The following is a 26,355-nucleotide window of genomic DNA, read 5'->3' as shown; positions in this document are numbered from 1 at the left end:
GAAGCCGTCGGGCTCATGTTGGTGAATATAAGTTCAGCAAAATTTAATTTTTGCTGGAAAGCTTGAATTTTATTATTGGCAACAAGTACTATTCATTGTTTTACTTGAAGAGACAGGTTCACTTGATTCATTTTGAGAAAATGTCTGCCAGATTCCAAAGTCTAAATAGCCGTAGCTTGTGTATCAGTTGTTCTTTTGAGTAAAAATGGTACCCATGAAAATAAGTTCAGCTCACAAGTCAGACATTGTCACGCAAGTGCTTTTCCTCAGGATGGAACCATGTTCAAGGGTAATATGCAGAAGGGCTTTCCATTTAATGAGTAACTTTGTTTTATGAGGGACATTTGGAAGGGAAACAGGCTTTTGTTCTCCAGGAGTGCGTGGTGCTAAAGAATACAGTGACCCCCTGTTCCCTTTTAGTGCCACTGCTTAGATTTGTGCTGGATGCCAGCTTTCTACCTGTCATTGCTCTTGACCATGAGCAGAGTGAAAAAAACAGATGGTATCATGGAGGCTGAATAATGGCCCCCCACTCCATAATTCCTGGGTCCTGTAAATGGGTTACTTTCCATGATAAAAGGGACTTGGCAATTTTGAATAAATGAATAAAAAAAAAGAATAAATGAAGAATCATGGTTCTGAGTTGGATTCATTTTTGCTGTTGCCACGATGGGAACTCTAAAGACACCTTGACTTTAGACCCCTGGCTTCCAGAACTGCAAGAGAGTGCATGTGTACTGCTCAAAGTTTGTGGTAGTCTGTTACAGTAGTGGTAGGAAACTGGTACAGAGGTGTCCCTTTATAACAGGTGAGGTTTTTGTGAACATGTTTTAACCTCACAGACCCCCTGACAGAGATTTGTATAAGAGGGTAAAATCTGTATATGTAATGTGTCCCCAGTTCTCTTAAAATACTGCATATGTACAGATGTAGAGGGAGATCCAGCAAAATAATGGTTTTTCTCTTGACGGAATTTGTTTTTTTAATGCTTTGCACTGTTTTCCAAATTGTCACCAATTTGGCTGCAGATTTACAGAATGGAGCCAAAACGTCCCAGTCACTATAAGGTCTGATTGTCAATGTAGGAGGATAGAACATATTTCATAAATAGCTTGTTAACTTGCTTTATAACTTTTAAACATTTAGCCATATGGCAAACAGGCCTTCTTTTGTACTCTTGCCCTGGGCCCTGTTCATGTTAGGTTTGGGCTTGTGCCTGGCTGCTGGACCTCCAGGTCTTTGTGCCTGTTTCCTCTGCTTATAGTACCAGTTGTTACATGTACTTGGCTTCTCAGTTGAGACCCCATGCCCCTTGAAGCCTTACCTGACTTCTCAGGTTTGGTTTTGGGCCCCTCCTGTGTCAGATATTTGCTTTCTTGACTTTTCTTACTTGTTTTGGTTATAACCTGCCTTCCTCCTAGACTAAACACACTATCTTTCAGTGTAATTATCCTAGTAATTCATGTTGGCTTCTAAGTCTGTTTTTCTCTCTGTGTTGTTCTGTTTAGAGCCAATCTGTTATGTACTGATTACATACTTGATGAGCAATCTTACTTTCCTTATTTCCACACTTTGGAGGGATTGGGTGTTAGTGAATTGTGGACAGCCGTGGATGCTCTTTATTTCATCCTCTCTTCTTAAAATGTTTGGTGTGTTAGCGTACATACAATAGACTCTCCTTAAAAGTTTGCTGCTTTATTAACTGATTGGTTGATTGATTTTAGGGCCTGTGGCATATGGAAGTTCCCAGGTTAGGGGTTGAAGCCGGCCTACACCATAGCCACAGCAACACCAGATTGGAGCTGAGTCTGCAACCTACACCACAAGCTCATGGCAACGCCGGATCGATAACCCACTGAGCAAGGATGGGGATCAGACTCACATCCTCATGGATACTAGTTGGGTTTTTAACCTGCTGAGCTGCAACAGGAACTCCAGTTTGCTGCTTTATATTCATCTGTTTTACATAATAGCGAGTCCTATTTTAAAATTTTAGGAGTCTTTTTTCCTTCTTATTTATTGAACAAATGTGAATATATAGAGGAAAGTTTTGGTTCAACTGGACACCTGAAGCCAGTAGGATATTCAGTGGAGTGGCAGGAGCTGTCATCCCCCATGTGGTTAAATTGTATTGCACAGGGGCCCCAAGTGCTAGTGATATGCAGGAGGGAAAAGGCACAGGTATTAATATCCAGTCCCTGACATCACTGTCATCACTTCTGCTTCACATTTTTCCTATCTGAAAAATGAAAGCAAAATATCTGTCTACCCTCCCAATTCAAAATAAAAGAGTACCGTAAAATAAATGGTGGGAATGTTGCTGTTATGCATGAGAGTCCTCTGTGGCGATTTTAGCTTGGGTCTCAAAGGTAAACTTATTTATGCTTAGTGCAGCCACCAAACAGATTACCTCATGACATTAATATAGATGATCCTGGGTTCATGATAATTCAGATTACTCTGAACTTCAGGTTACTATGAACTTTTTTTTTTTTTTTTTTGGTCTTTTTAGGGCTGCATCCGTGGCATGTGGAGGTTCTCAGGCTAGGGGTCCAATTGGAGACGGAGCCACCAGCCTACACCACAGCCACAGCAATGCCAGGTCTGACCCGCGTCTGCGACCTGCACCACAGCTCTTGGCAACGCCAGATCCTCAACCCATTGAGGGTGGCCGGGGATTGAACCCACGTCTTCATGGATACTAGTTGGGTTCATTAACCGCTGAGCCATGAGGGGAACTCCAAGGTTACTATGAACTTCAGGATTAACCTCAGGGTTTAGTGACGACTCTGGTTGCCTGGGAAAGATGCTGGTTCTAGAGCTGGGGCAAGGAAAATAGACAGTGAGCCCAGAGTATGGATAGTACCAGAAGGAAGGAAGTGCTCAAAAACCAAAAAGATAAAGGCGCGTCAGAGCAACACTGGAAATGACCTTAGAGGATGACTAGTGGCCAAGACTGGAACAAGTTGGCCGAAAACAAAACAAAACAAAACAAAATGGTAGAATTGGATTATAACCAAAGTGTACAGTGAGTACATACATGTGACATAAATGATAGATTCTGATATAAATGATTGAACAAATAAGTGGGGAAAAAAAGCAAGTCTCCTCAGTAGAAGAATTCCAGATAGTTTCTGTGGGTAGTCCTACCTCCTGGAGGAGGGGCTTACCTCCTACCCCCTCCTCCTTTGAGGTGGGCTCAACTGGAGACTTTCTTCCCAAGGACAGGGGAAAAATAGTAACTGCAGCCCAGAAAGCTGGTGAACATTGCCTTAACCAAGCACCCCAGGTGACCAGTACCAATAAGGCCATGTGGATGTCACATACCCCAGTATGGGACACCTTTGTGGCATCTTTCCCAAGACCTGTAACCCCAGTCTGAGCACAGGAGAAACAGTAGACAAAGCTAGACTGGGGGACATTTTATAGGACACTTAATGGGTCAAGGTCGTGAAAAACAGGTTTAAGCCTGAGAAACACCAAGACCAGAGGAGTTTAGGGAATGTGTTACCTATATGTAAGGCAGTGTCCTGGATGGGACCCTGGGATAGAGAGAGGACAGTAACAGGAAAGCTGGTGAAGCCGGAGAAGGTCATGTCCCAGTGTCCATTTCTTGGCTGAGAAGAACATACCCTGGACATGTAGGATGTTAATAGTCTGGAAACTGAGGGTGAGATATTCAGGACCTCTTTGTACAGTCTTGCCAGCTTTTTTTTTTTATAAATCAGATTCATCCAAAGTAAAGTTTATTTTAAAAAATGAGTTGCAGAGAGTTAACTTGGAAATAATAAAAGCAAATTGTGCTTATTGTAGAAAATGTGAATGATAAAATTGAGGTAAATTAAGATTACTCATAATCCTACTACCTGGAGATAACTAGTTATTTGGGTACATTTTTTCTATACTTAATTCTATGTCTATTCCATTCAGCAGATAATTCTTAGGCTCCTTTATGGGCCAGGTGCTTGGGTCAGTGCAGCAAATAAGAGTGATGTGTCTCTCCCATGGGGTCTGTGCTCTGGTGAGAGAGTACCATTAAAATAAATAATAATCCCACCAAAAACACTTATAAGGTGATACGGTAAATGCCATAAAGAAGCAATGTGGGTATGAGAGCTGACAGTGGAGAGAGGGGGCATGGATGGGGTGCTGGGAGTTGGGGTGCAGGTATACCAGGGGGAACCTGGGGTTGGGGTGGGGAGTTAGGAGCTGGAAAGGGAGGGGCTGAGTCTGAAGATCTGGTAAAACCTGCATTTTAAGGTTTTGGTCCTTTATCCTGAGAGTGAAAAGCTTACTCACTGGCCATGTGAGCACAGGGACTGAAAGGGAATGAGAGGTGGGAGCTAAGGCAGCTCTGGAGGTAGTTGACGGTTCCTCTGACGGGCAGGTGACAGATGCAGAGTAGCCGTGTTCACCATGGGTTCAGCAGTGAAGTCAGCTAGACATGCTGATTGTTTGAATGTGGGCTCGGAGTTCAGTGCTCTGTATTTCTAGCTTATGTTTATGAGGTGGAAAGTTTTTCAGTTAATATTAAAAGCACTGCCTTATGTTACAAAGCTTGTCTTAATAATTTCTAGTGGTTGCATAATAATTGAAGACATGAATGTATTCTGAATTCCTAGAAAAAGTTACTGGGAAGAAGACATTTATTAATATCTGTTAATGTGTAGTGAATACAACTGGGTAGAATTGTTGCTAAAAACTCTAAATGTTGCTAAGACAGCTGGAATTGGTTGCTTTCTGTGAATAAGAATAACAAAGTTATTTGTTTGATATGAACTGCAGGTGGAAGAACATTAATGAAATAATCCATGAGTAATTTTTAGTAAACAAAGTGTCCTTGCATGGGGATTTATAGGCAGAAAGAAATTTCTAATAGTGTACACTTGAGGTATAGCTTAGATATCCAAGCAGTGTATTCTGAGTTAACATAATTTGACTTTGCCACAGACTTTCAAAGGTTATGCATGATGTCTTCAGTGGATGACAGGTTGATTTTAGTCTTACTGTTTCATCTGGCATCTACCGATAACATTGGTGGCATTGTTCTAGTGAGTGAGGCATTTGGCTCTAAAGTTGAATTTGGCAGCATAAATTCTTAACCCTTTAAAAACCACAAAATAGTTACATTGTGACTCCTCAGTAAAGAGTTTTTTTTAGAAATTCTTAAGTTAATAAAAACACTACCACTACCATTTAATGGCTGTTTGTTGGAAGAAGGTCAAAATTCTTTCACATAGCCTACTCAGAATTATTTTTAGAAATGAGCAAATAATTCTGAGGTTCATATGATACTTAAGCAACCTCAGGTTCTTAATACACTTGACATCTTTCACATTCTGTTGCCAGCTACTTTGTAAACATTTTCTGACCTGTATATCCTACTTAATATGTGTGGAGTAGGGGGCTTCCCAAATTTGTGCAGAGATGTATGTAATTCAGGATGTTACCAGTGAACCAGGAAAGTGAACTTGGTGTTATAAAGTAGTGCTTTGACAAAAATTAGCCTAAAATGCTGATGGCAGGCCAAATACTGGTTGGATATCATCAGAAAAGTGATGGGAAAGAAGTGAGCTTAGTTTTGATTATCATATATAAAATGTCAAATATCACCTGTAATTATTGTCATTGCTCTACAGAAGTCCACAGACAGTTAACTGAAATTATGTCAGTGAATAATTGTTTGGAACCTGTACTCTACTTCTCATATTCTGGTGTCAGGATGTGATGAATTTACTTTGCCCCTATGCATCATACAGAACATTACTTATTCATATTCTTGGGAGAATTGAGAAAATAGTTGGTTAAACTGCTTTGTCTTATGGTTCCAGTTAAGAATTTCAGTTGAAAAAGGCTTTAGTAGTTATGAGCTAAGCCTATACAATCAAAAGCTGAAGTAAATACATAAAATCTTGTGGAATCTGTGGACCTGTTTAAACAGTTCTGAAACTCTTAACATTTAGAGGAAATTCCTGGAAAGAATTTGTGCTTAGAACAAATGAAAGTCAGTGTAAATCCTTAGGAACCTGTTACCTATAACCGATTGAGACTATAAATAAGATTAGATTAGAGGGGTTTAGGATGGGGAAGGAAAAAAGAATAATAAATCAACATTAAGTGTTAATAGAATTAGAGATGTTGGAATTACTGTTGTGGCTTAGCGGGTTAAGAATCTGACTAGTATCCATGAGGATGCTGGTTTGATCCCTGGCCTTGCTCAGTAGGTTAAAGATCTGGCATTGCCCTGAGCTCTGGTGTAGGTTGCATATGCAGCTCGGATCCTGAGTTGTTGCTGTGCCATAGGGCAGCAGCTGCAGCTCTGATTTGACCCCTAGCCTGGGAACTTCCATATGCTGCAGGTTCGGCCTCAAAAAAAAAAAAAAAAAAAGACTTAAAGATGTTTAGGATAAATTGCTAACTCAAAAGACTTTACAATTGTGAAGTGTAACACACAGCAGAAAAAAATGTGTAAAGCATACTTGTACAGCTTAATGAGTTATTACAAAACCTTTACATCCCACTCAGGTTATGAAAACAAAGCATTACTTTACTCCAGAAGCTTCCTGGTCACACCCCCTTCCCTTTCCCTAGAGATAAATACTGTTTTCTTTTTGTCTAGTCACTCTTTAAAAAAATATTTTTTTTATTGCCGAGCCTTGTGTTAGACACTGATCATTTTTTCAAACTTAAAAAAATATTTTTATTTCACCTTTTTTTTGAAAGATACTTTTTTGCTAAGTTTAGAATTCTAGGTTGACAGTTTACTTTTTTTTTCATTACTTCTTTGAAGAAATGAAGCTGTTGCTTCTTTGTTGGCTTGATTGTACTGTTTCTGATGAGAAGTCTGCACCATCTTTATCTTTGTTCCTCTGTATATAAAATGTGTCTTTTTTTTTTTTTTTTTCCTGGCTGCCAAGTGCAGTGGCTTGATGTGGGATCTCAGTTCCCGGACCAGGGATTGAAAGCCGGCTGCAGTGGAGAAAAGCAGAGTCCTAACTGCTAGACCACCAGGGAACCCCCTATCCCATCACTTTTCTGCTTTCCTTTACAATTTGATCATCTAAGTATGCATCATTGGTATTATAATTTAGCATTGCTGCGTTTTTGAACGTTAAATAAATGGAATCATACAGTACGTATGTATTCCCTTGTTTCTTTATATAGCATGCTTCTCAAGAATCTTCTTTGTTGCAGGTAGTAGTTGTTGTGATGTTGCTCTAACTATCATTCTTTTTATAAATATACCACAGTATACCTACTCATTTTACTCTTGATGGATCTTTGAGTTCTTGACAGTTTCTGTGGCTACAAAAGTGCTGTTTTGAATATTATCCATGTATCCTTGTGGGTGTGTGCACGGACTTCACTGGTCTGGGTGTGAACTTGCTGGGACATAGGTCATGTTTTCCATCCTGTGTCTGTTCAACACTCAGGTGAGCGTGTATGAGAGCTTCCCTAGCTCCGCGTTCACCAGCACTTGATGTTGTCTGACTGAGTTTTGTCCATCTGCTCGCTGTGTAATGGACTCTGCTTGTGGTTTTAATTTGCATTTCTTTGGTGGCCAAACAGATGGAGCATCTTTTCATGTAAATTAACTATTTGAAAAAAAAAAAAAGTTTGAAGTATTTATTTAAGGCATTTACTGATTTTTCTCTGGGCATGTCTGTCTTAGAGATAAATAAAAGTTACTTCTTTTTCTATGTTGTCTGTTATATGTATTGTAAATATCTTTTGTTCAATGGGTGGTGTTTCACTCTCTGTCTTAGTCTGTTTGGGCTGCTATAACAAAAATACCACAGACAGGATGGTTTTAACAAAAAAACACTGGTTTCTCTCAATTTTAGAGCCTGGGTGTCCAAGATCAAGGCACTGGCAGACTCCATGTCTGGCGAGGAGGGGCCGCTTCTGGTTTTTTGTCCGCCAGGCCATCGTTTTCCTGTGTACTTGGGAGCTCTCTGGGAGTTTCTGTTATAAGGGCACTAATCCTGCTTATGAGGGCTCCACCTTCATGACTTCCATTGCCTCCCAAAGGCCCCAACATGGGGGATTAGCGTTCAAGGTATAAATTTTGGTGGGATACAAGCACTTGGTTTGTAGCATTCTCCTAATGGACAGTTTATAAGCAGATTGTAATGTGGTCTTAGGTAGTCTTTTGTTTTATGGCTAATGCTTTTTGAGTCTTAAAAAAATTGCCCTACTCAGAGGTCATAAAGATGTTTTCCCCTATTTTTGAAGAGCTTTCTTTCACATTCAGGTCTGTGTATCTTCTTTGAGAAATGTCTCTTCAGGTCTTTTGCCCATTTTTCAATTGGGTTGTTTTTTTTCTTTTTCTTTGCTATTGAGTTGTAGAAGTTGTTTGTATATTTTAGAGATTAAGCTCTTGTCAGGTGCATCATTTGAAACTATTTTCTCCTATTCCATAGGTTGTCTTTTTTTTTTTTTACATGAAAAAATGCTCAACATCATGAATTATTAGAGAAATGGCAAATCAAAACTACAATGAGGTACTACCTCACACCTGTCAGAATGGCCATCATTAACAAGTCGACAAATAGCAAATATTGGAGAGGGTGTGGAGAAAAGGGTACCTTCCTTCACTGTTGGTGGGAATGTAAACTGGTACAACCACTGGAAAACAGTATGGCAGTACCTCAGAAAACTAAATATAGAACCACCACATGATCCAGCAATCTCACTCTTAGGCATATAGCTGGACAAAACTTTTCTTGAAAAATACACATGCCCCTGTATGTTCATTGCAGCACTATTCACAATAGCCAAGACATGGAAACAACCTAAATGCCCATTGACAGATGAATGGATTAAAAAAATGTGGTATATATACACATTGGAATAAATAGTACTCAGCCATAAAAAAAACAAAGTAGTGCCATTTGCGGCAACATGGATGGAACTAGAAACTCATACTCAGTGAAGTAAGTCAGAAAGAGAAAGACAAACACCATATGATATCACTTATGTCTGGAATATAATATATGGCACAAATGAACCTTTTCACAGAAAAGAAACTCATGGACTTCGAGAACAGACTTGTGGTTGCCAAGGGGGAAGGAGTGGGATGGACTGGGAGTCTGGCGTTAATAGATGCAAACTATTGCCTTTGGAGTGGATAGGCAATGAGATCCTGCTGTAGAACTCAGGGAACTATTTAGTCACTTGTGATGGAACATTATGGAGGATAATGTGCAAAAAAGAATGTATATCTATGTGTGACTGGGTCACTTTGCTGTTCAGTAGAAATTGACAACACTGTAAACCAACTACAGTGGAAAAAAACAAAAATCATTAAAAAAAAAAGAAAAAAAAACCCAACAGGAAAAACACAATATTATAAATCAACTACACTTCAATCATAAAAAAAGAAAAAAGAGGAGTTCCCTGGTGGCCTACTTTTAGAGGATTCGGCATTGTCACTGCTATGGCTGGAATTCGATCCCAGGCCTGGGAACTTCTGCGTGCCACAGGAGCTGCCAAAAAAAATTTTTTTTAAAGAGTTCCCTTGTGGCTCAGTGAGTTAAGGATCCAGTATTGTCACTGCAAGCAGCTCAGCTCACAGCTGTGGCGTGGGTTGGATCCCTGGGCCAGGGATTTCCACATGGTGTGGCCTAAATAAATAAATTTCGAAAAAGGAAAAAAGAAAAAAAAACCCAATAGACTTTTGTGACAAACTGTTGTATGGCCATTTTTATGATAGTAATTCTTCCAGCCCAGGAGCATGGAGTATCTTTCCATTTCTTTGAATCCTCTTTAATTTCCTTGATTAATGTTTTGTAGTTCTCAGCATATAAACCTTGGTCAGGTTTATTCCTAGTTATTGCTGTTGGGTTCTTGATTGGCATTTTGCGAAGTATATAGATCAGTTTGAATCTTTCGGGGTTCCCATCGTGACTCAGCGGATATGAATCTTACTAGTCCCATGAAGATGCAGGTTTGATCCCTGGCCTCACTCATTGAGTTAAGGATCTGGCATTGCCGTGAGCTGTGGTGTAGGTTGCAGACTCCGCTGAGATCTTGTGTTGCTGTGACTGTGGCATAGGCTGGTGGCTACAACTCCGATTTGACCCCTAGCCCTCAAACCTCCATATGCTGACGGTTTGGCCCTAAAAAGACCAAAAAAAAAAAAAAAGAATCTTTCAATTCATGAACATGATATATGCATATATACTTCTCCATATATTTGGGTCTTCTTTTTTTTTTGGCCCCTCCTGTGGCATATGGACATTCCTGGGCTAGGGGTTGAAACAGAGGTGCAGCTGGGGGCTATACATCTGTGACCCATGTCAGAGTTTATGGAAATGCTGGATCCTTAACCCACTGACCCAGGCCGGGGATCAAACCTGCATCCTCGCAGAGATATTGTTGGGTCCTTAACCTGCTGAGCCAAAATGGGAACTCCTGTTTGGGTCTTTTAAAATGTTTTTAGTCTGCCATTTGCAGCAACATGGATGGAGCTAGAGAATCTCATACTGAGTGAAATGAGCCAGAAAGACAAAGACAAATACCATATGATATCACTTATAACTGGAATCTAATATCCAGCACAAATGAACATCTCCCTAGAAAAGAAAATCATGGACTTGGAGAAGAGACTTGTGGCTGCCTGATGGGAGGGGGAGGGAGTGGGAGGGAGTGGGAGGGATCGGGAGCTTGGGCTTATCAGACACAATTTAGAATAGACTTAGGAGGAGATCCTGCTGAATAGCATTGAGAACTTTTGTCTAGATACTCATGTTGCAACAGAAGAAAGGGTGGGGGAAAAATGTAATTGTAATGTATACATGTAAGGATAACCTGACCCCCTTGCTGTACAGTGGGGGAAAAAAAAAAAAAGTTTTTAGTCTTTCCTCTTAATTTTTGTCTTCATTCTTTGTTATATTCCTTTCTCGGTAATTTTTTGATGTTATTGCTATTCAATGCTATTTTTATCTTAAAATTTAATATCCTATCTGTTGTATTTTGAAATTCAATTTTTGAACGTTGATTTTTAAAAATTCATCAACTTTAACTCTTACTAATTCTAATCATCTGTTTGTGAGGTCTTTAAGATATATCATTGGTAAATAGCCACAATTTTGTTTCTTTATAATCCTTATGGCTTTCCCTTACCCATCCACCTTTGCTTGCCTGCACTGGCTGGGACCTCTAGTAAATTGTTAAATGGTAGTGGTGATTGCAAGTGTCTTTTTAAAAGGACTTTAAAAAAAATAGAGCATGAAACCCCTAATTCCAAGAAAATTGAATCAAGTTCTGCATTGAGGTCTGTTTTAACAACTGTTATTTTTTCCCCATGTATATTTTATTAATGTATGTCTAAAAGATAATTCTCTTAAAGTCTATTACATATAAAAATTAATAATTCCTTTTTTTTTTTGCTTTTTAGGGCTGCACTCGTGGCATATGGAGGTTCCCAGGCTAAGGGCCCAATTGGAGCTGCAGCTGCCAGCCTACGCAACAGTCACAGCAACGCCAGATCCAAGCTGTGTCTGCGACCTACACCACAGCTCACAGCAATGTTAGGTCCTTAACCCGCTGAGTGAGGCCAGGGATCCAACCTGCAACCTGTTTTTTCCTAGTCAGATTCGTTAACTGCTGTACCACAACGGGAACTCCAAAATGAGTAATTCCTTGTAGTCAATTATTTTGTCTATTTCATATTTCTCCAGTTGTTTCATAAAAAATTGTACACTGAAGCTGATTGATGTATCTTTTAAATCTGTTTTGAAAAATTTTATAGGTGCTCCCTTCCTTTTTTTCTATTTGTTGAAGAAATGAACAAATCAGGTCATTTGTTTTCTATATTGGGATTTCCTGATTGTGTTGCTGAGCTGTCATTTAACATGTTTCTCTGTTTCCTGTATTTCCTGTAAACTAGTAGGTATAAAGGCAAAAAACAGTTTTGGATTTTATTTTTTCAGTACTCCTTAATGTTGTAGATTTCCTGGATCATGTGTGTTAGGGGCTTAAAGGTTGAACGTTGTATGTAGTTATATATGTGTAGTTATAGTCATCTCCTCTGCCTCTGATTCGCACACCTCAGAGAGGTGGTTTATCCAGAAACAAACAGCAATTTGAAGTGCATTTGGAAGCAGAAATACCTTCCCCTTATGAATTTTAAATTCCTTTTTTGTGCTACCACTTCAGCCTTGAAGTTCTGTCCTGAGTCTACCCCCACCTCCCCCGCCTCCCTGTTGTGCCCAGGAATCCTTCCAGTTTATCTTCTGCTCTCTTTATAACTGTAATTCAGGTTCTTAGCATGATAATACCTAATCTGTGTCAAAGTCCTCTTTGCCGCAGTTTCCAGTTTATTATCCTTCTCTAAAGTGTAATTGGAAAGCGCGTTAGCCTAAGGAATATTCTTTTACTTCAAGAGAAAGTGGCAGCCATGGACCCCATAAATATGAGAAATTTGTTTCTGGATTTTAAATTTTGGATTTATTATTATAAAAGTAATTTTTCCAAATTAAATAATAAGTAATATATTTGTTTTAAAAAATTTAAACAGTATAAAAGTATAGAAAGTAAAACTGAATCTTCCATTGTCCTGCCCACTTCCACTTCATTCCTTCCTCAGTGATAACAATTGTTAGGTTTGGTGGGTCTCATTCTAAACTCTGTGCACATACATTCTATATTATGTGTGTGTGTGTATATGTGCATACATATACAAACATTCATTAAAAATATTCAAAACCTTTTACTTATGCTACAAAACTTTTACTTATGCAACACTGTCAATATATAAGGAAAGGTATTCCTCCCCCTCTAATTAGTGCTAGCTGGCTAGTATGTGTACTCTTCTTGTTTAACAAAGTTGTAAATCAGGAAAAACAGGCTAAGAGAGTGCCTGCAAATACCTACAAGGAAAGCTTGTAGATTTTCATTTTATATAAAGGCATGCAAAGAAGTTAGTACTATAAAAACTAACTTACTTATAAATGCCATATAGCATATATTTTTAAACATCTTATAATAGTAGAACTTAGCATAACAATGTACCAAAAAGGGCCAAATTTACACTTAGTGCATTTAGCAAAATTAGCTCTTTGTTTAAAAGTTAGCTTTTCTTGTTTAAAAAGCAATTTCTTGGCGGGGAAATTGGATGGGACAGGATCGTGCCTAGGTGGTGGGCTCTGACAGCTCTCTCCATGTAGAAAAAAGGAAAAAATTGCCAAGAAAATTCCATAAATTTAGAAAACAGAATGAAAGAAAACATCCATGGTCTTATAAATATTAATGGCCAGGATCAAAATTAGATAGACTCTTCCTATGACAGGAACTGGTCTATATTCTTTTCCCAGAACCTTTTTTCTCCAAATCCCCCGTGGGATTTTATCAGGATTTTTAACCTCTTTCTGAGGTTCAAACCTTTTGAAATATAGAAACTTTAATTCTTTTTTTTTTTTTTTTGGCCACACCTTGGCACATGGAGTTCCTGGGCCAGGGATCAGATCTGAGCCACAGTTTCGACTTGCACGTTTTATGGCATGCTGGATCCTTAACCCACTGTGCTGGGCCAGGGATCCAACCTGCATGCTGATGCTGCAGAGACGTTGCCCATCCCATGAATCCCATTGCACCACAGCAGGAACTCCCTAAAAACTTTAATTTTTAAAAAGTTCCCAAATAGGAGTTCCCTGGTGGTCTAGAGTTGAAGTACTTGGTATTGTCATGGCTGTGTTTTGTGTTCTATCCCTAGCCTGGGAACTTCTGCATGCCACTGGGTGTGGCCAAACAAACAAAGCTAAATAGCTGAGAGGTACTAGACAAATGAATAGTCTTTTTCTCTTTGCTTCCACTTGAGTCCTGTCTCCACTGCTCCCCTGCCCCACCCCACTTCTCATCTCAAAGCACTGAATTGGACCAGACCTTAGGGTTGGCTCATTTGATACTTAGGAAACCTCTGAGTCTTCTGGAATTGATCCTAATGAATAGCACATTTTTATTTCATGGCAGTGCCCCACCATAGCTATTTCAGAAGGAGAATTCTCCTAGAGGAATCACCTGAGAGGCAGCTGTATAAATTTGAACTCCGCTTAAATGAGCATTTGCTTTTTGGCAGGGGGGATGGGTGGGAATGACGGTTTGAAACAGAGTTTATTTCTGAATTTATAAATTTTTTTCTTTTTTCTTTTGACTTTTTAGGGCTGCGTCTGTGGCCTATGGAAGTTCCCATGCTAGGGGTCTAATTGGAGCTGTAGTTACTCGCATACACAGCAGCCACAGCAACACCATATCTGAGCCCCATCTGTGACCAACAGCACAGCTCACTGAAATGTTGGATCCTTAACCCACTGAGCGAGGCCGGGGAATGAACCTGCATCCTCATGGATCCTAGTCAGATTCATTAACCATTGAGCCATGACAGGAGCTCCAGAATTCACAAAATTTCTAGCAAAGAGACAGCTGGAGTACACTTTGAGACATAGTTCACTAAAAGAGTAAAAGCCTTTTTTTTTTTTTTTTTTAAATCACAACAAAAAATGTATGTGAGGTGGGGAAAGTGGGAAGTTAGGAGAGAGGAAAATTTCCCACCTAGTAAATCTTGTATAGTTTCACAGCTAGCAAAGTTATTTAGTATGTTAAGTTTCTTTCTCCTCAGACCTGGAATGTCTTACTAGCTAGTTCTTTGAAGGAAGCAAACACAAGGCTGCTGAAGGGGATTAGTTACGGTTCAGTGACTAAATGTTTGACTCCACAATAGAAGTCTGCAGAAGTCCATTTTAGGTAATGAATAGACTTAAAACCAGGTCTCTCGAAGCCTTTGGTATCTTGGTCCTTATCTTTGTGACTTACGTGAAATTAAACCATTTATATTGTAAAGTCACAAGACCTTTTTGGAATGTCGCTCTCATTTTTGTACATACATTTCTCTTGTAGAATGAGAGGGGCATTGACTGTGTACACAGAGGTTCCCTTTCGTGGCTCCGTGTTCGGGACTTCGCTCCCCTCAGATTCTCTTGTCTTGCTGTAGTGCGCCCTTGCTGTGGAAGCTGTTTTGTCTGTCACCCTGGGCTTAGTCACCGTCCCACGTGGCGAGGCCTGATTGACGGGTAGGCGAGCCGTCGCCCGGGCAACTGCAGCGCCTGGGTGACGTCACCGTGAGGCCGCGCGCGCCGCTGCTCCGGCATGGCGGCTCCCGGGCCTGCTGCGGTGGGGCTGCGGGGCGCGCGCGGGCGGCAGTGAGGCCGGGCAGTCGTGCGCTCGCTCTTCCTCTCCGCTTCTTGCGGTCCGGACCATGGACGCCGCCTCGGACCCGTACCTGCCCTACGACGGGGGTGGAGACTGCATCCCCCTCCGCGAGCTGCACAAGCGAGGTAATGAGGTCCGTCTTAGCGGCGCGGGAGCAGGCGCTTCTGGCCCTCGGTCTGCGCCTTGCTACTGCACCCTGGGTTGGTAAATAGTAGAGGCTGCACCTGCCTTTTAGGATACTTTCAAATGGCAGTAAAGAGGAACGCTTTTCTCTCTGTAGCAGTATTTCTTACTTAATATGCGTTCAGCTAACTACATTGTCTTCACAGGTATCTGGTAAGAATTTATATGGTAAAAACGTGCAGGGCAATTTTTAGACAGCAGAAAAAAAAAAAAAACAAAAAAACCCCCTGTGGTTTGTAAAAACCAGAAAAGCACCCAGCAGTCATGTAAATCTTTGGGCAGGGGCTGCCAGAACTCGAACATGTTAATTAAACTGCCCTTTTTCATTTTTCTTAATCTGATTACTCTAAAAATATACTGATAGTTCTAGAAAAAAAAATTGAACCTAAGAAACATCTCTTAGCTAGACGACTTCATTTTTGAGCCACATTAGTTTGAATTTACTTGCATGGTATTAGAAACTCGTAAGGAAGTTATGATTTTCCAGAGCATATTTAGCCTTTTATTTAAAATAGTTTGTATTCTGATAATATTTTTAGTATTAAGTTCCATTAGGATTAAAAAATTGTAACATATTTAGCAAATATGTGACAAATATTTATTAGTTGAATTGTGTGTGCTAGACAGTATTTTAGTCTCTGAACATTGGTACTATTGTGTATCCCATAGTATTCTGCTGTTAGTAAAAGCTTGCTTTTTAGATTTTGAGAAAAACTGAAGATCCTTTTACATATATTCCGCTGTCTTTTAGTTGCCTTAATATATGTGTATGTATATGTATAATTTTAGAATTTTTTTGGGAACTACCTGAAGGCATAAAGAACATTAAAATTTCACATAATTTTAGTACCTAGAATAGTTGGGTTTGTTTTTCCAGTTCTAATGTCTTCCTAAGCTCTCTTTTTTCCTGTGTTCTCATCATCCCTTTTCTGGTAAGGATTGCTTTAAACCGGAAGCAACATGAATGAATGGTGACTGTTAAAGTGTCACAGTATTTGCTAATCAGTAATTAAACTGTGTTTTCTCTGAGATGTTACAACATCCGGTTGTTGATTTATAATAAACCAGAAGACTTGCACTTGAGAAATTTTAATTCCCTGTGTTAAGCTTGACAGTCTTTGACAGAACTTACGCATGGACCTTACCTCTGTATAAGGTATGCAAGCAGTGAGAAATAAGCCAAAGCTTGTGTGAGAGTAGGCATGGTTACTACTAAAATACAAGTTTTTTGTTTCTGTTTTATCTTCATAAATAATCCTTTAGGAATCTTGCTAAGGTTTAAATCATTCCCACCATTGGCAGCTCAAATAGATTCCTTATCCCTTGAGACCTTACTCCATTAACATAAGCCAGTGTTATTTGAAAGTAACATTGTATCTTTGTAGTACAGATCAGTTGGTTACTAGGCTTACTTGAGTGTACTGTAGACTCCTAGTATCTATGGGTAAGAGGTTATTTGTTTTCCATAATTTATGACCTTTCATGGCCATGGGTCAGAACAAAGGAAACTGGAGATGTGAAGACAAGCAGCTAACACAAATCAGGAAAAAGCATCAGCCTCCCCGTGAGGACAAAATTATATACAATAACTAGAAATATCTCTTGGGGCTGATAAAGAATGAAGAAGCAGATAATAAAAGTATAAAATTGTAAAGGATATCAATAAAGGCAACAAGACTGTTTACTCAATCCCTGAGTGCTAGAGTTAGGAATTACTTTTGTGGAGTAAATTAAATTTGTGGAGTTCCTGTCATGGCTCAATGGTTAACGAACCTGACTAGTATCCATGAGGATGCAGGTTCCATCCCTGGCCTTGCTTGGTGGGTTAAGGATCGGGTGCTGCTGTGACTGTGGTGTAGGCTGGCAGCTACAGCTCTGACATGACCCCTGGCCTGGGAACCAAAGACCAAAAAAGACCAAAAGACCAAAAAAAAAAGAAAAAAATTTTAATGCTTCTTGTCAAAATGGAAAATGATGGAGGTTCCTACTAAAGTGAATAATTTAGAGAATGGAAATATTTGTAGATTAAAAAATAGGATTAGTTAATATATTGTTGATAGAAATTAACATGACATTGTTATTTGGGGGGGGGGTGAATTTCCTGTACAGAAACTATTAATTTATTTCATAAGATCTCTCTTCCATTTTTATCAGAAAAAAATAAACACCTTTGTTTTGTTTGGATTTTAGTTTTATGTTTGTTCATGAAGTCTTGGTAGTTTGGAGGTTGAATTCTTTTTCATTTTAACAGACCCCAACAGTGGACTTGATCTTTGGGGCTTTTAGCAGTATTTAAATATTAATTACTTCTTTCAAAGTTTTTATTGAGTTCTCATGTACTTAAGGCACCATCAGGTGCTGTGGGAACCTTGGTGGTAGTGGTGGTAGTAATAGTAGCATTAATAATAGCTAATATTTATACACCATTGTCACTGCCTTACCTGTATCAGTTCATTTATGTGTTAACAAAACATTTTAATCCTCACACAGGCTGTGGAGTGGGAAGTATTAGAATCCCCATTTTCCTGTTGACAAAACTGAGGTAAAGAAATGTGGCTGCTTTCTCTACTGCACCCCAGGTTCAAACCCTGGTCTGGGAACTGAGATCCCACATCATGCCCTTGCATATGGTGCCCCGCCCCCCAGGTGAAGGGAGGGAGGAAAGAAAGAAAGAAAGACAGGAAAGGCAGGATTCGATGCAGATGGCTGGTATGCTGATGGTGGAGATACTTGCTTTGCACTGTGTATATCCCCATGGAACTGGGGGGGGGGAGGGGCATAGTAGGGTAGGGATGCAAAAAGGCTTCTCAGGTTTCAAAGCAAAGAAACAACTCCAAGAAAGTAAGTTTCTCATGAATGGTATAGGCTGTATGTTCTGTGGGTCTTGGCTGGGACAGTTCAGTCTCCTTTTGACACATGTTATCAGAGTGGGCAGAGTCTCCACCCTGATGTGCCAGGGCTTTCCTGGTGGGGAGGACGGGTTGTAAGTGCCCTGATGGACTGGGTGCCTAATATGTTGTTCCCTCATTAGTTCTGTTGGGTCACGGGTCAGAGGAAGGGGTTGTTTAGAAAGGTAGAGGATTGCCAGGCTAATGCTGGTCTTAAACCACAGACAGTATGGCTTTCCTTTTGAAATGTTTGAGGTTTTTTTTTTTTTTTTTTAAGTTTCTACCAGAAATCATTTCTTTATATCTGTTAGTTCAGAGATATATTTAAGTAAAGCTTTCTTCCTATGACAATAGATGAGTTTATTTTTATTCCCTCCTGAAAGTTTCGGTACTTAGCATTTTTTGCACATTATTTGGAAATCTAGATGTTAGGTGACGTTCTTACTGCCATAGGGTCATTCTTTAGATTCTTTGTAAAGTGATTTTAGGATTCAGATCCTTATTGTACTTTGTATTACCTCTGATCTTTTAGACAACTAGAAAATTAAATCTCTTCTTTTGAATTAATTCATTTAAGTGTATGTTAAAAGAACAAATAGAGATTCTTTGTTTCATGTCAAAAACTCTTTGTATTCTAAAACAATAGTATAAAACAAAGCTTGTCTTTAAGTTTATCTTGTCCACAGTATATCAATTTAAAATCTTTAATAAAATGTGGCTCATATTACTTTCTTTAGCTCTGTTTTCTAAAAATAACTGGCACTTTTAGTACTACTAAAATTTTATATCATCTCATGGCTTGTAAGTTAAAAATGTTTTGTGTTTCATGATATCAAAATATGAGCAGCTCTCCTGCCATATAGATTAGGTTTGTGATTTTGGTTATTTTCCCAGCATTGAGGTCTCTATGCTAACACAAGGGCAGAGGAGACTGGTACCTTAAATTGTATTTTAAAGATTTTTTATTTATTTGTTTGTTTCTGGGCCTGGGGTGTGGAAGTTCCCAGGCCAGGAATCAAACCCTCACCATAGCAGTAACCCAAGCTACTGCAGTGCTAGTGCAGGATCCTTAACCTGCTGTGCCACAGGAGAACTCCAGAAGTTTTTTTTTTTTTTTTTTTAAACAAACATGTTTAATTTGTAGTTTTTCGGTAGTCCTATACAACCTTAATTAGATAAAAAATGGATTTGCTTTAGTTTATCAGTTTATTCCCTTTGCCATTTAAGAGCAATTTCATGAATTTTTATTTGTATAATAAACAGATTATCATATATGCAAAGATAATAAATGGACATGGGACTTACTTCCAGTTACACAGATGTCTTTATATCCACTTCATCATCCCTACCTAAGAATGTGGCTTTTTATTTTGGGGTGTCAGTAGAACAAAGAGGGAAACAATGAATTGGGTAATTTAGCATTGCAACTTACTGATCATGTATCCTCTGTCAGCTTCTTTGGGATTTGGTTTTAATTTCCAAGTTTTTGCATTTGAAGTAGATGGCGAAATAAATGTAAAGAGCAAATGCTTTATCACATTCATTTATCTGGCAGATGTCTGTTGACCATCTACTAAGTCTAGCACCATGTTTGCCATTACCTTTTTAATCTTTTATTTGGAAGTCTGCTAACATTCTGGAACTTCAACTATCACCTTAAAACATTCATTTTCCCTTCCCTCACCAGGGTGACCACTTCCTATCAGTAAGGTCACAGAAGGAGGAAAAAAAATGCACTGGGGACTTGACTTCCTGCTCTTAACATACAGATGAATCTGGGTTGTCAGGGAGTATGCAGAATTTTAGGTTTCTGCCTGCCACATTCCATAATTTTTTTCAGGAAGTATATGTTTTATAGAGTTCCCATTGTGGCAAAGTGGAAATGAATCCAACTAGGAACCATGAGGTTGTGGGTTTGATTCCTGGCCTCGATCAGTGGGTTAAAGATCTCGAGTTGCCATGAGCTGTGGTGTAGGTCACAGACGTGGCTCAGATCCCACGTTGCTGTGGCTGTGGTGTAGGCCAGTGGCTACAGCTCCAATTCAACCCCTAGCCTGGGAACCTCCATATACAGTGGGTGTGGCCCTAAGAAGCAAAAAAAAAGGCAAAAAACAAATTCATATTTTGCATGTGTGTGACAGGACAGTAATCTGCCAGTGAGCTTAAATAGCAAGGATAACTGTTCTCACATCTATAGAGGCTGACCTTAGATGTAATAAGTAGTGATCTTAGTAAATAAATAAATATATACCTACTTTTGCATGTAAAATTGTTACTTGGATAGTCCCCTTTGAGAAAAGACTTAGACTGCCAAAGATGTGTGAAGGTGAAATTTATTAATAAATTAGTTTAGTTTAAGATGTAACAGGTAAGTACTTTTTTTTTTCTTTAGCTCAGTTCAGAAAATATATGAGGACAAGTGGGTGGGAATATAAAGGTTTTCATTTATGGGAAGGCAGAGAATTTCATTAGATGTCTCTGTTTCTCTAGTTCAGTGTTTGTCAAATTATAGGTTTCAGCATGTTGAGTTGTGACCAGTATTAAAAAAAAAGAGAGAGGAAGAAGATAGAAAGCAAAAATATCAGAGTATATGCCAAATAGTAAATATGCTGAACTTTGTTTTTACTTAGGTGCCTATCTGTACACTGTGTCAGTAAGAAATGTTTGTTGCTGCAGGCCACAGTCCCAGTTTGAAAACCAGTTTCTAAGTATACCTGTGGGGGAGGGGGGCAGTTGGCTTGGCTTCCTGTGCCTAAGATGAGGCTGAACAGCCTGTGGATGAGAGTGTGATGTGCTGTTGTTCTGGGCCTCTGCTGAAGCCCAGGGTGTGGGTGTGGGTTCCAGACTGGCACACTGATGGCTCTGCCAGACTTGTAGTTAGGGGCCAAGGGCGGAGAGGGCTGGTGATGGTAAAGGGTCTGCTTGCAGTGATTGAGCGCTACGTGCATGTGCCTCTGTGTTTTGAGAGGAGGCACCACCAGCAGTCTTAACCTTCGGAGATAAGCCTGCCCACATACCTAAGGTATTGCAAGCACACAAACATGACAGGGTTCTTAGGCAGCACTGCAGAGAGGTTAAAAAATGCCTTTCCTTAGATTTGTTTTTTGTCTTTTTAGGGCCGCACCCTTGGCATATGGAGGTTTCCAGGCTAAGGGTCGAATTGGAGCTGTAGCTGCCAGCCTTCATCACAGCCATAGCAACGCCAGACCGAAGCCGCATCTGTGACCTATTCCACAGTTTATAGCAAGCTGGATCCTTAACCCTCTGAGTGAGGCCATAGATGCTAGTCAGATTCATTTCTGCTGAGCCACAACGGGACCTCCTACTGCTTAAGCACTTAGAACATGTGGATTGTTTTATTGTTACTATTACATGCACCATTTGGCCTCTAGGTGGGAAAGATTATTTTAATTCTGATATAGTCTTTTTTATCTGTTTTGTTTTCTTTGCCCACTTAACGCTTATCTGCAAAACTGTTGCCTCATAAGGTGACAAGGCTGTTTTCTTTTATTTATATTTTATGTATGTATGTATGTATTTATTTATTTTTGCCTTTTAGGGCCGCAGCGGCCTATGGAGGTTCCCAGGCTAGTGGTCCAGTTGGAGCTACCGCTGCGTGCCTGCGCCACAGCAACGCAGGATCTGAGCCCCGTCTTCGACCCACACCACAGCTCATGGCAATGCCAGATCCTTAATCCACTGAGCGAGGCCAGGGGTGGAACCCACAACCTTATGGTTCCTAGGTAGATTCATTTCCACTGTGCCACAATGGGAACTCCTGTTTTCTTTTAAGAGTTTTATAGCTTTAGCCCTTATATTTAGGTCTGTGATCCATTTTGAGTTATTTTTCATGTATGATGTGAGGTAGGTAGGGTCCAACTTCATTCCTTTAAATGTAAATAGCCGTCTTCCCCATATCGTATGTTGAAAACACTATTCTTTTCCCATTGGTGAGATTCTTCTTTAAGTAATAATACAATTTTTTTTTCTTTTTTGGCCACCCCACAGCATGTGGATTCCTGGGCCAGGGATCAGATCCGAGCCATAGTTGGGACCTGTGCCGAAGCTGCAGCAGTGCTGGATCCTTTTTTTTTTCGCTATTTCTTTGGGCCGCTCCCGCGGCATATGGAGGTTCCCAGGCTAGGGGTCAAATCGAAGCTGTAGCCACCGGCCTACGCCAGAGCCATAGCAACGCGGGATCCGAACCGCATCTGCAACCTACACCACAGCTCACAGCAACGCCGGATCGTTAACCCACTGAGCAGGGGCAGGGACCGAACCCGCAACCTCATGGTTCCTAGTCGGATTCGTTAACCACTGCGCCACGTCAGGAACTCCCTGGATCCTTTGACCCACTGTGCCAGGCTGGGGATCAAACCTGCATCCTGGTGCTGCAGAGTGGTCGCTGATCCTCTTGCGCCACACTGGAACTCCCGTAATGGGAATTTTAATTTTCTTACAGATAATTTAAAAACTCTTTTTGTTTAGATTATAGATATTAGTAAATAATTTGTGTTTGCATACATATGCATGAATTTTATAAAGTTTTCTGTCTGGGGGAAAAATAAATAAGGCAAAAAGTCCTCTTATCAGTAAAGTTATTTTTGCAAGAAAGATGCAAGCCAATTGTGGCTCATTGATGGGATAGTTTTTTGTACTTGCTGACGTATTTTAGTCACAATGATGCTTGTTTGTGATATTTAAATTATAAGATTTTCATTTTATGGGAAGGTTGGTCATTGACCACACATTTTAGAAATTTGTTTCTATATGCACATCGGGCATAATGAATTAAGTTATCTGTTAAAAATCTACAGTGTCTTGTTAAAGTTTATATGGAACTATAAAAGACCCCAAATTGCCAAAGCAATCCTGAGGAAACAAAGCAGGAGGCATAACATTCCAGACTTCAAACAATATTAAAAAGCTACAGTAATCAAGACAGTGTCGTACTGGTGCAAAAACAGACATGTGGATCAATGTAATAGAATAGAGAGCCCAGACACCTACAGCCAATTAATCTTTGACAGAGATGGCAAGAATATAAAATGAAGAAAAGACAGTCTCTTTAGGAAGTGGTGCTGGGAAAACTGGACAGCTGCATGTACATCAGTGAAGTTAGAACACTGCCTCATACCGTTCACAAGAATAAACTCATAATAGCTTAAGGACTTATATAAAACAAGACATCATAAAATGCCTGGAAGAGGAGTTCCTGTCGTGGTGCAGTGAAAATGAATCTGACTAGGAACCATGAGGTTGCGGGTTGATCTCTGGCCTCAGTGGGTTAAGGATCTGGCGTTGTCGTGAGCTGTGGTGTAGGTGGCAGACATGGCTCAGATCTGGCATTACTGTGGCTCTGGCGTAGGCCGGGGGCTACAGCTCCGATTAGACCCCTAGCCTGGGAACCTCCATATGCCATGGGCGAGGCCTTCAAACGACAAAAGACAAAAATAAATAAATAATAAATATATAAATAAAATAAAATTCCTGGAAGAGATCATAAGCAGGCATTCTCTGACATAAATTGTAGGAATATTTTCTTAGGGCAGTCTCACAAGACAATAGATGTAAAAGCAAAAATAAACAAATGGGACCTAATCAAACTTATAAGCTTTTGCATAGCAAAGGAAACCATAAACAAAACGAAAAAACAACATACAGAATGGGAGAAGATATTTGCAAATGATACTGACAAGGGCTTAATTTCCAAAATATACAAATAGCTCATACAACTCAATGACAAAAAAAAAAAACAAAAAAAAAACAGTCCAATCAAAAAATGGGCAGAAGAACTAGACATTTCTCCAAAGAACGTATACAAATGGCCAATAGAAGAATAGATAAGATGTGGTGCATATATATAATGGAATACTACTCAGACATATAAAAGAATGAAATAATGCTATTTGAAGCAGCATGGATGCAACTAGAGATTTTCATTGTAAGTGAAATAAATCAGAGAAAGACAAATACCATATAATATTACTTATATGTGGAATCTAAAATATGGCACAAATGAACCTATCTGTAGAACAAAAATGGACTCACAGACATAGAGAACTGACTTGTGATTGCCGAGGGGGAGGGGCTTCAGGAGAGAGATGGACTGGGAGTTTGGGCTTAGTAAATGCAAACTATTATATGTAGAATTGGTAAACAAAAAGTCCTATTTTATAGCACAGGGGAATATATTCAATATGCTATGATAAACCATAATGTTACAGAATAAAGAAAAAATATATATGTATAACTGAGTTACTTTGCTGTACAGCAGAAATTAACATGTAAAGCAACTATACTTCAGTTAGGAAAAAAATCTACAGGGGAGTTCCTGTGGTTAGCATTTGACACTTCCACGGCTGCAGCCCAGGTTCAGTCCCTGGCCTGTTAACTGAAATCCCACATCAAGCCACTGCATGCTATGGCCAAAAAAGAAAAAACAAAAAACTATAGGATTTTGACTCACTGTACAGTTGTAGAACTCATTGCTCAAATTTGTAAGACACTTTTTCTTTGTCATATTGTCCATCTCTTGGTTAAGATTAATACCGCATGAGTAGTGTAATACAGCCTGATAAAATTTTAAATACCAAAATATTTGAGCAGAAACAATTAACTTATATTTATTGATTTCCTACTATTTGTCAGATATATTAATAGCTATTTTACATGTTTAATCTCCAGTCCTCATACCACACACTATTAAAAGTGGATGAGAAAACCCAGGTACCTCTAAGAGGTTAGTGGTGCTTTGTGCTGGCTCATATAGCTAGTGTGTGGCAGAGCTGGAACTTGATTAGGTCTTTGCGACATCAGGGTGCATTAAGGTCTTGGAATTTCTCTGCTAGGCCTCTCTTGAGAAGAACATGACCTTTTCCTGGTCTGTATGTGCTGCTCTTCTTTAGCCTTTGGGTGGTAAAGGTGGTCAGACCTCCTGGAAAGATCTGTCTTAATGTCGGAGCCAATACTTTTAGACTACACTTTCTTAGAGTCCAGGATCTGGGAATCTAAATAGCGGGGACTGTCCTGTGGCCTTTTGAAGTTCAGTTGTTCCAATTAGTAGGCTCCTGCTGTCTCTATATCTCTGCTCGTGGCTCACATTTCCAGGAGTAGTTTGGCCTACCATGGATTGCGTGCGTGGTCTTTATTAGAAGGGTAAGATACCTTGACGCCCTCACCACAACTGCAAGCAGCAAGGGGCAGAGGTTTCCTACAAATAATTGGGTTCTATTTCAGAAAGAAGGGGAAAGGGTTACCCGGTAGACAGAAACAATAAGGGTCCATTATGCAAATAGTAACCCTAATCTGAGGACAGTCACTGGAAATGTGGTTATTTTATGTTTGAATTATTAATATTGAATATCAGGACATGAGGTTGGGAACAAAAATGAAGAACAAGAAAAATGTTAAAATTTTAAAAATTAATTGGAAAAGAGAATGACCAAGTAGGTACACTTATGTTCATGGTTTATACTGTTTGTAATGCAAATAATTCTAAATGATAGTATGTAACAACAATTAAATAATCTGAAGTACATTGGAGATGATGTGCATATGCATTTAATTGACATGAGGTGGTTTTTAGAAAGTATGTTGAGTAATGAAAATATACTAAGTAATGAAAAGCTTAGTGGCTTAGATCAAATGTGGCTAGTTTGATCTTATCTTTTTTTGTGTAGAAAATGTTCAAAGCTGAAACCAGTTGCCAGTTGAACTATTTTAACTCTCTTGTTTACTCAATTCTCTCTCCTTGCTTCCCCCACAGACCTTATGTAACTAGGTAGGGTTGCTTCTTCATCTGTTCTTTTTTCAATCCATAGCTTATTGCAGAAACTCTAAGCTTTTTTACTTAAGACATTTTGAAATCCCAGAAGCCCATCGCTTACAGCTCAAAGGTACTGGCTTTTAAGATTTTGCTTTTTCTCTGGGTTTCAAGAGCCTGAGTTTGAATCTTAGAAGCCATGATGCTCAGTCTCAATCTGTGTTCTGCTGTGTGTTCCTTTTCCCATGGCAGTGGGTGTTTCCTGAATTGGTGGGGGGAATGCGTGTGGAGAGGACAAGGAAATAGTGT

General features: G+C 39.5%; 1 protein-coding gene across 5 annotated transcripts in view; it reads left to right on the top strand.

The window, feature by feature from the left end:
• The window catches only part of CLCN3 (chloride voltage-gated channel 3), a 90,475-nt gene that overhangs the window by 22,047 nt on the left and 42,073 nt on the right, over positions 1 to 26,355 (top strand). Inside the window, exon 1 of one of the 5 annotated variants that reach the window (XM_047762541.1) lies at positions 15,146 to 15,335. The exons of 3 other annotated variants lie outside the window; for them this stretch is intronic. In XM_047762541.1, the coding sequence (XP_047618497.1) occupies positions 15,257 to 15,335 (79 nt within the window). In that variant the 5' untranslated portion in view covers positions 15,146 to 15,256. Of the gene's footprint in view, positions 1 to 15,145; positions 15,336 to 26,355 lie in introns of those variants that run through there. One more of the 5 variants, XM_047762543.1, reaches the window with a different exon arrangement.

The sequence above is a fragment of the Phacochoerus africanus genome, chromosome 15 (genome assembly GCF_016906955.1).
Source record: "Phacochoerus africanus isolate WHEZ1 chromosome 15, ROS_Pafr_v1, whole genome shotgun sequence".
NCBI classification, from domain to species: domain Eukaryota; kingdom Metazoa; phylum Chordata; class Mammalia; order Artiodactyla; family Suidae; genus Phacochoerus; species Phacochoerus africanus.
The sequence above is the reverse complement of the archived record's forward strand: the minus strand, read 5'-3'. Positions and strand labels throughout refer to the sequence as shown.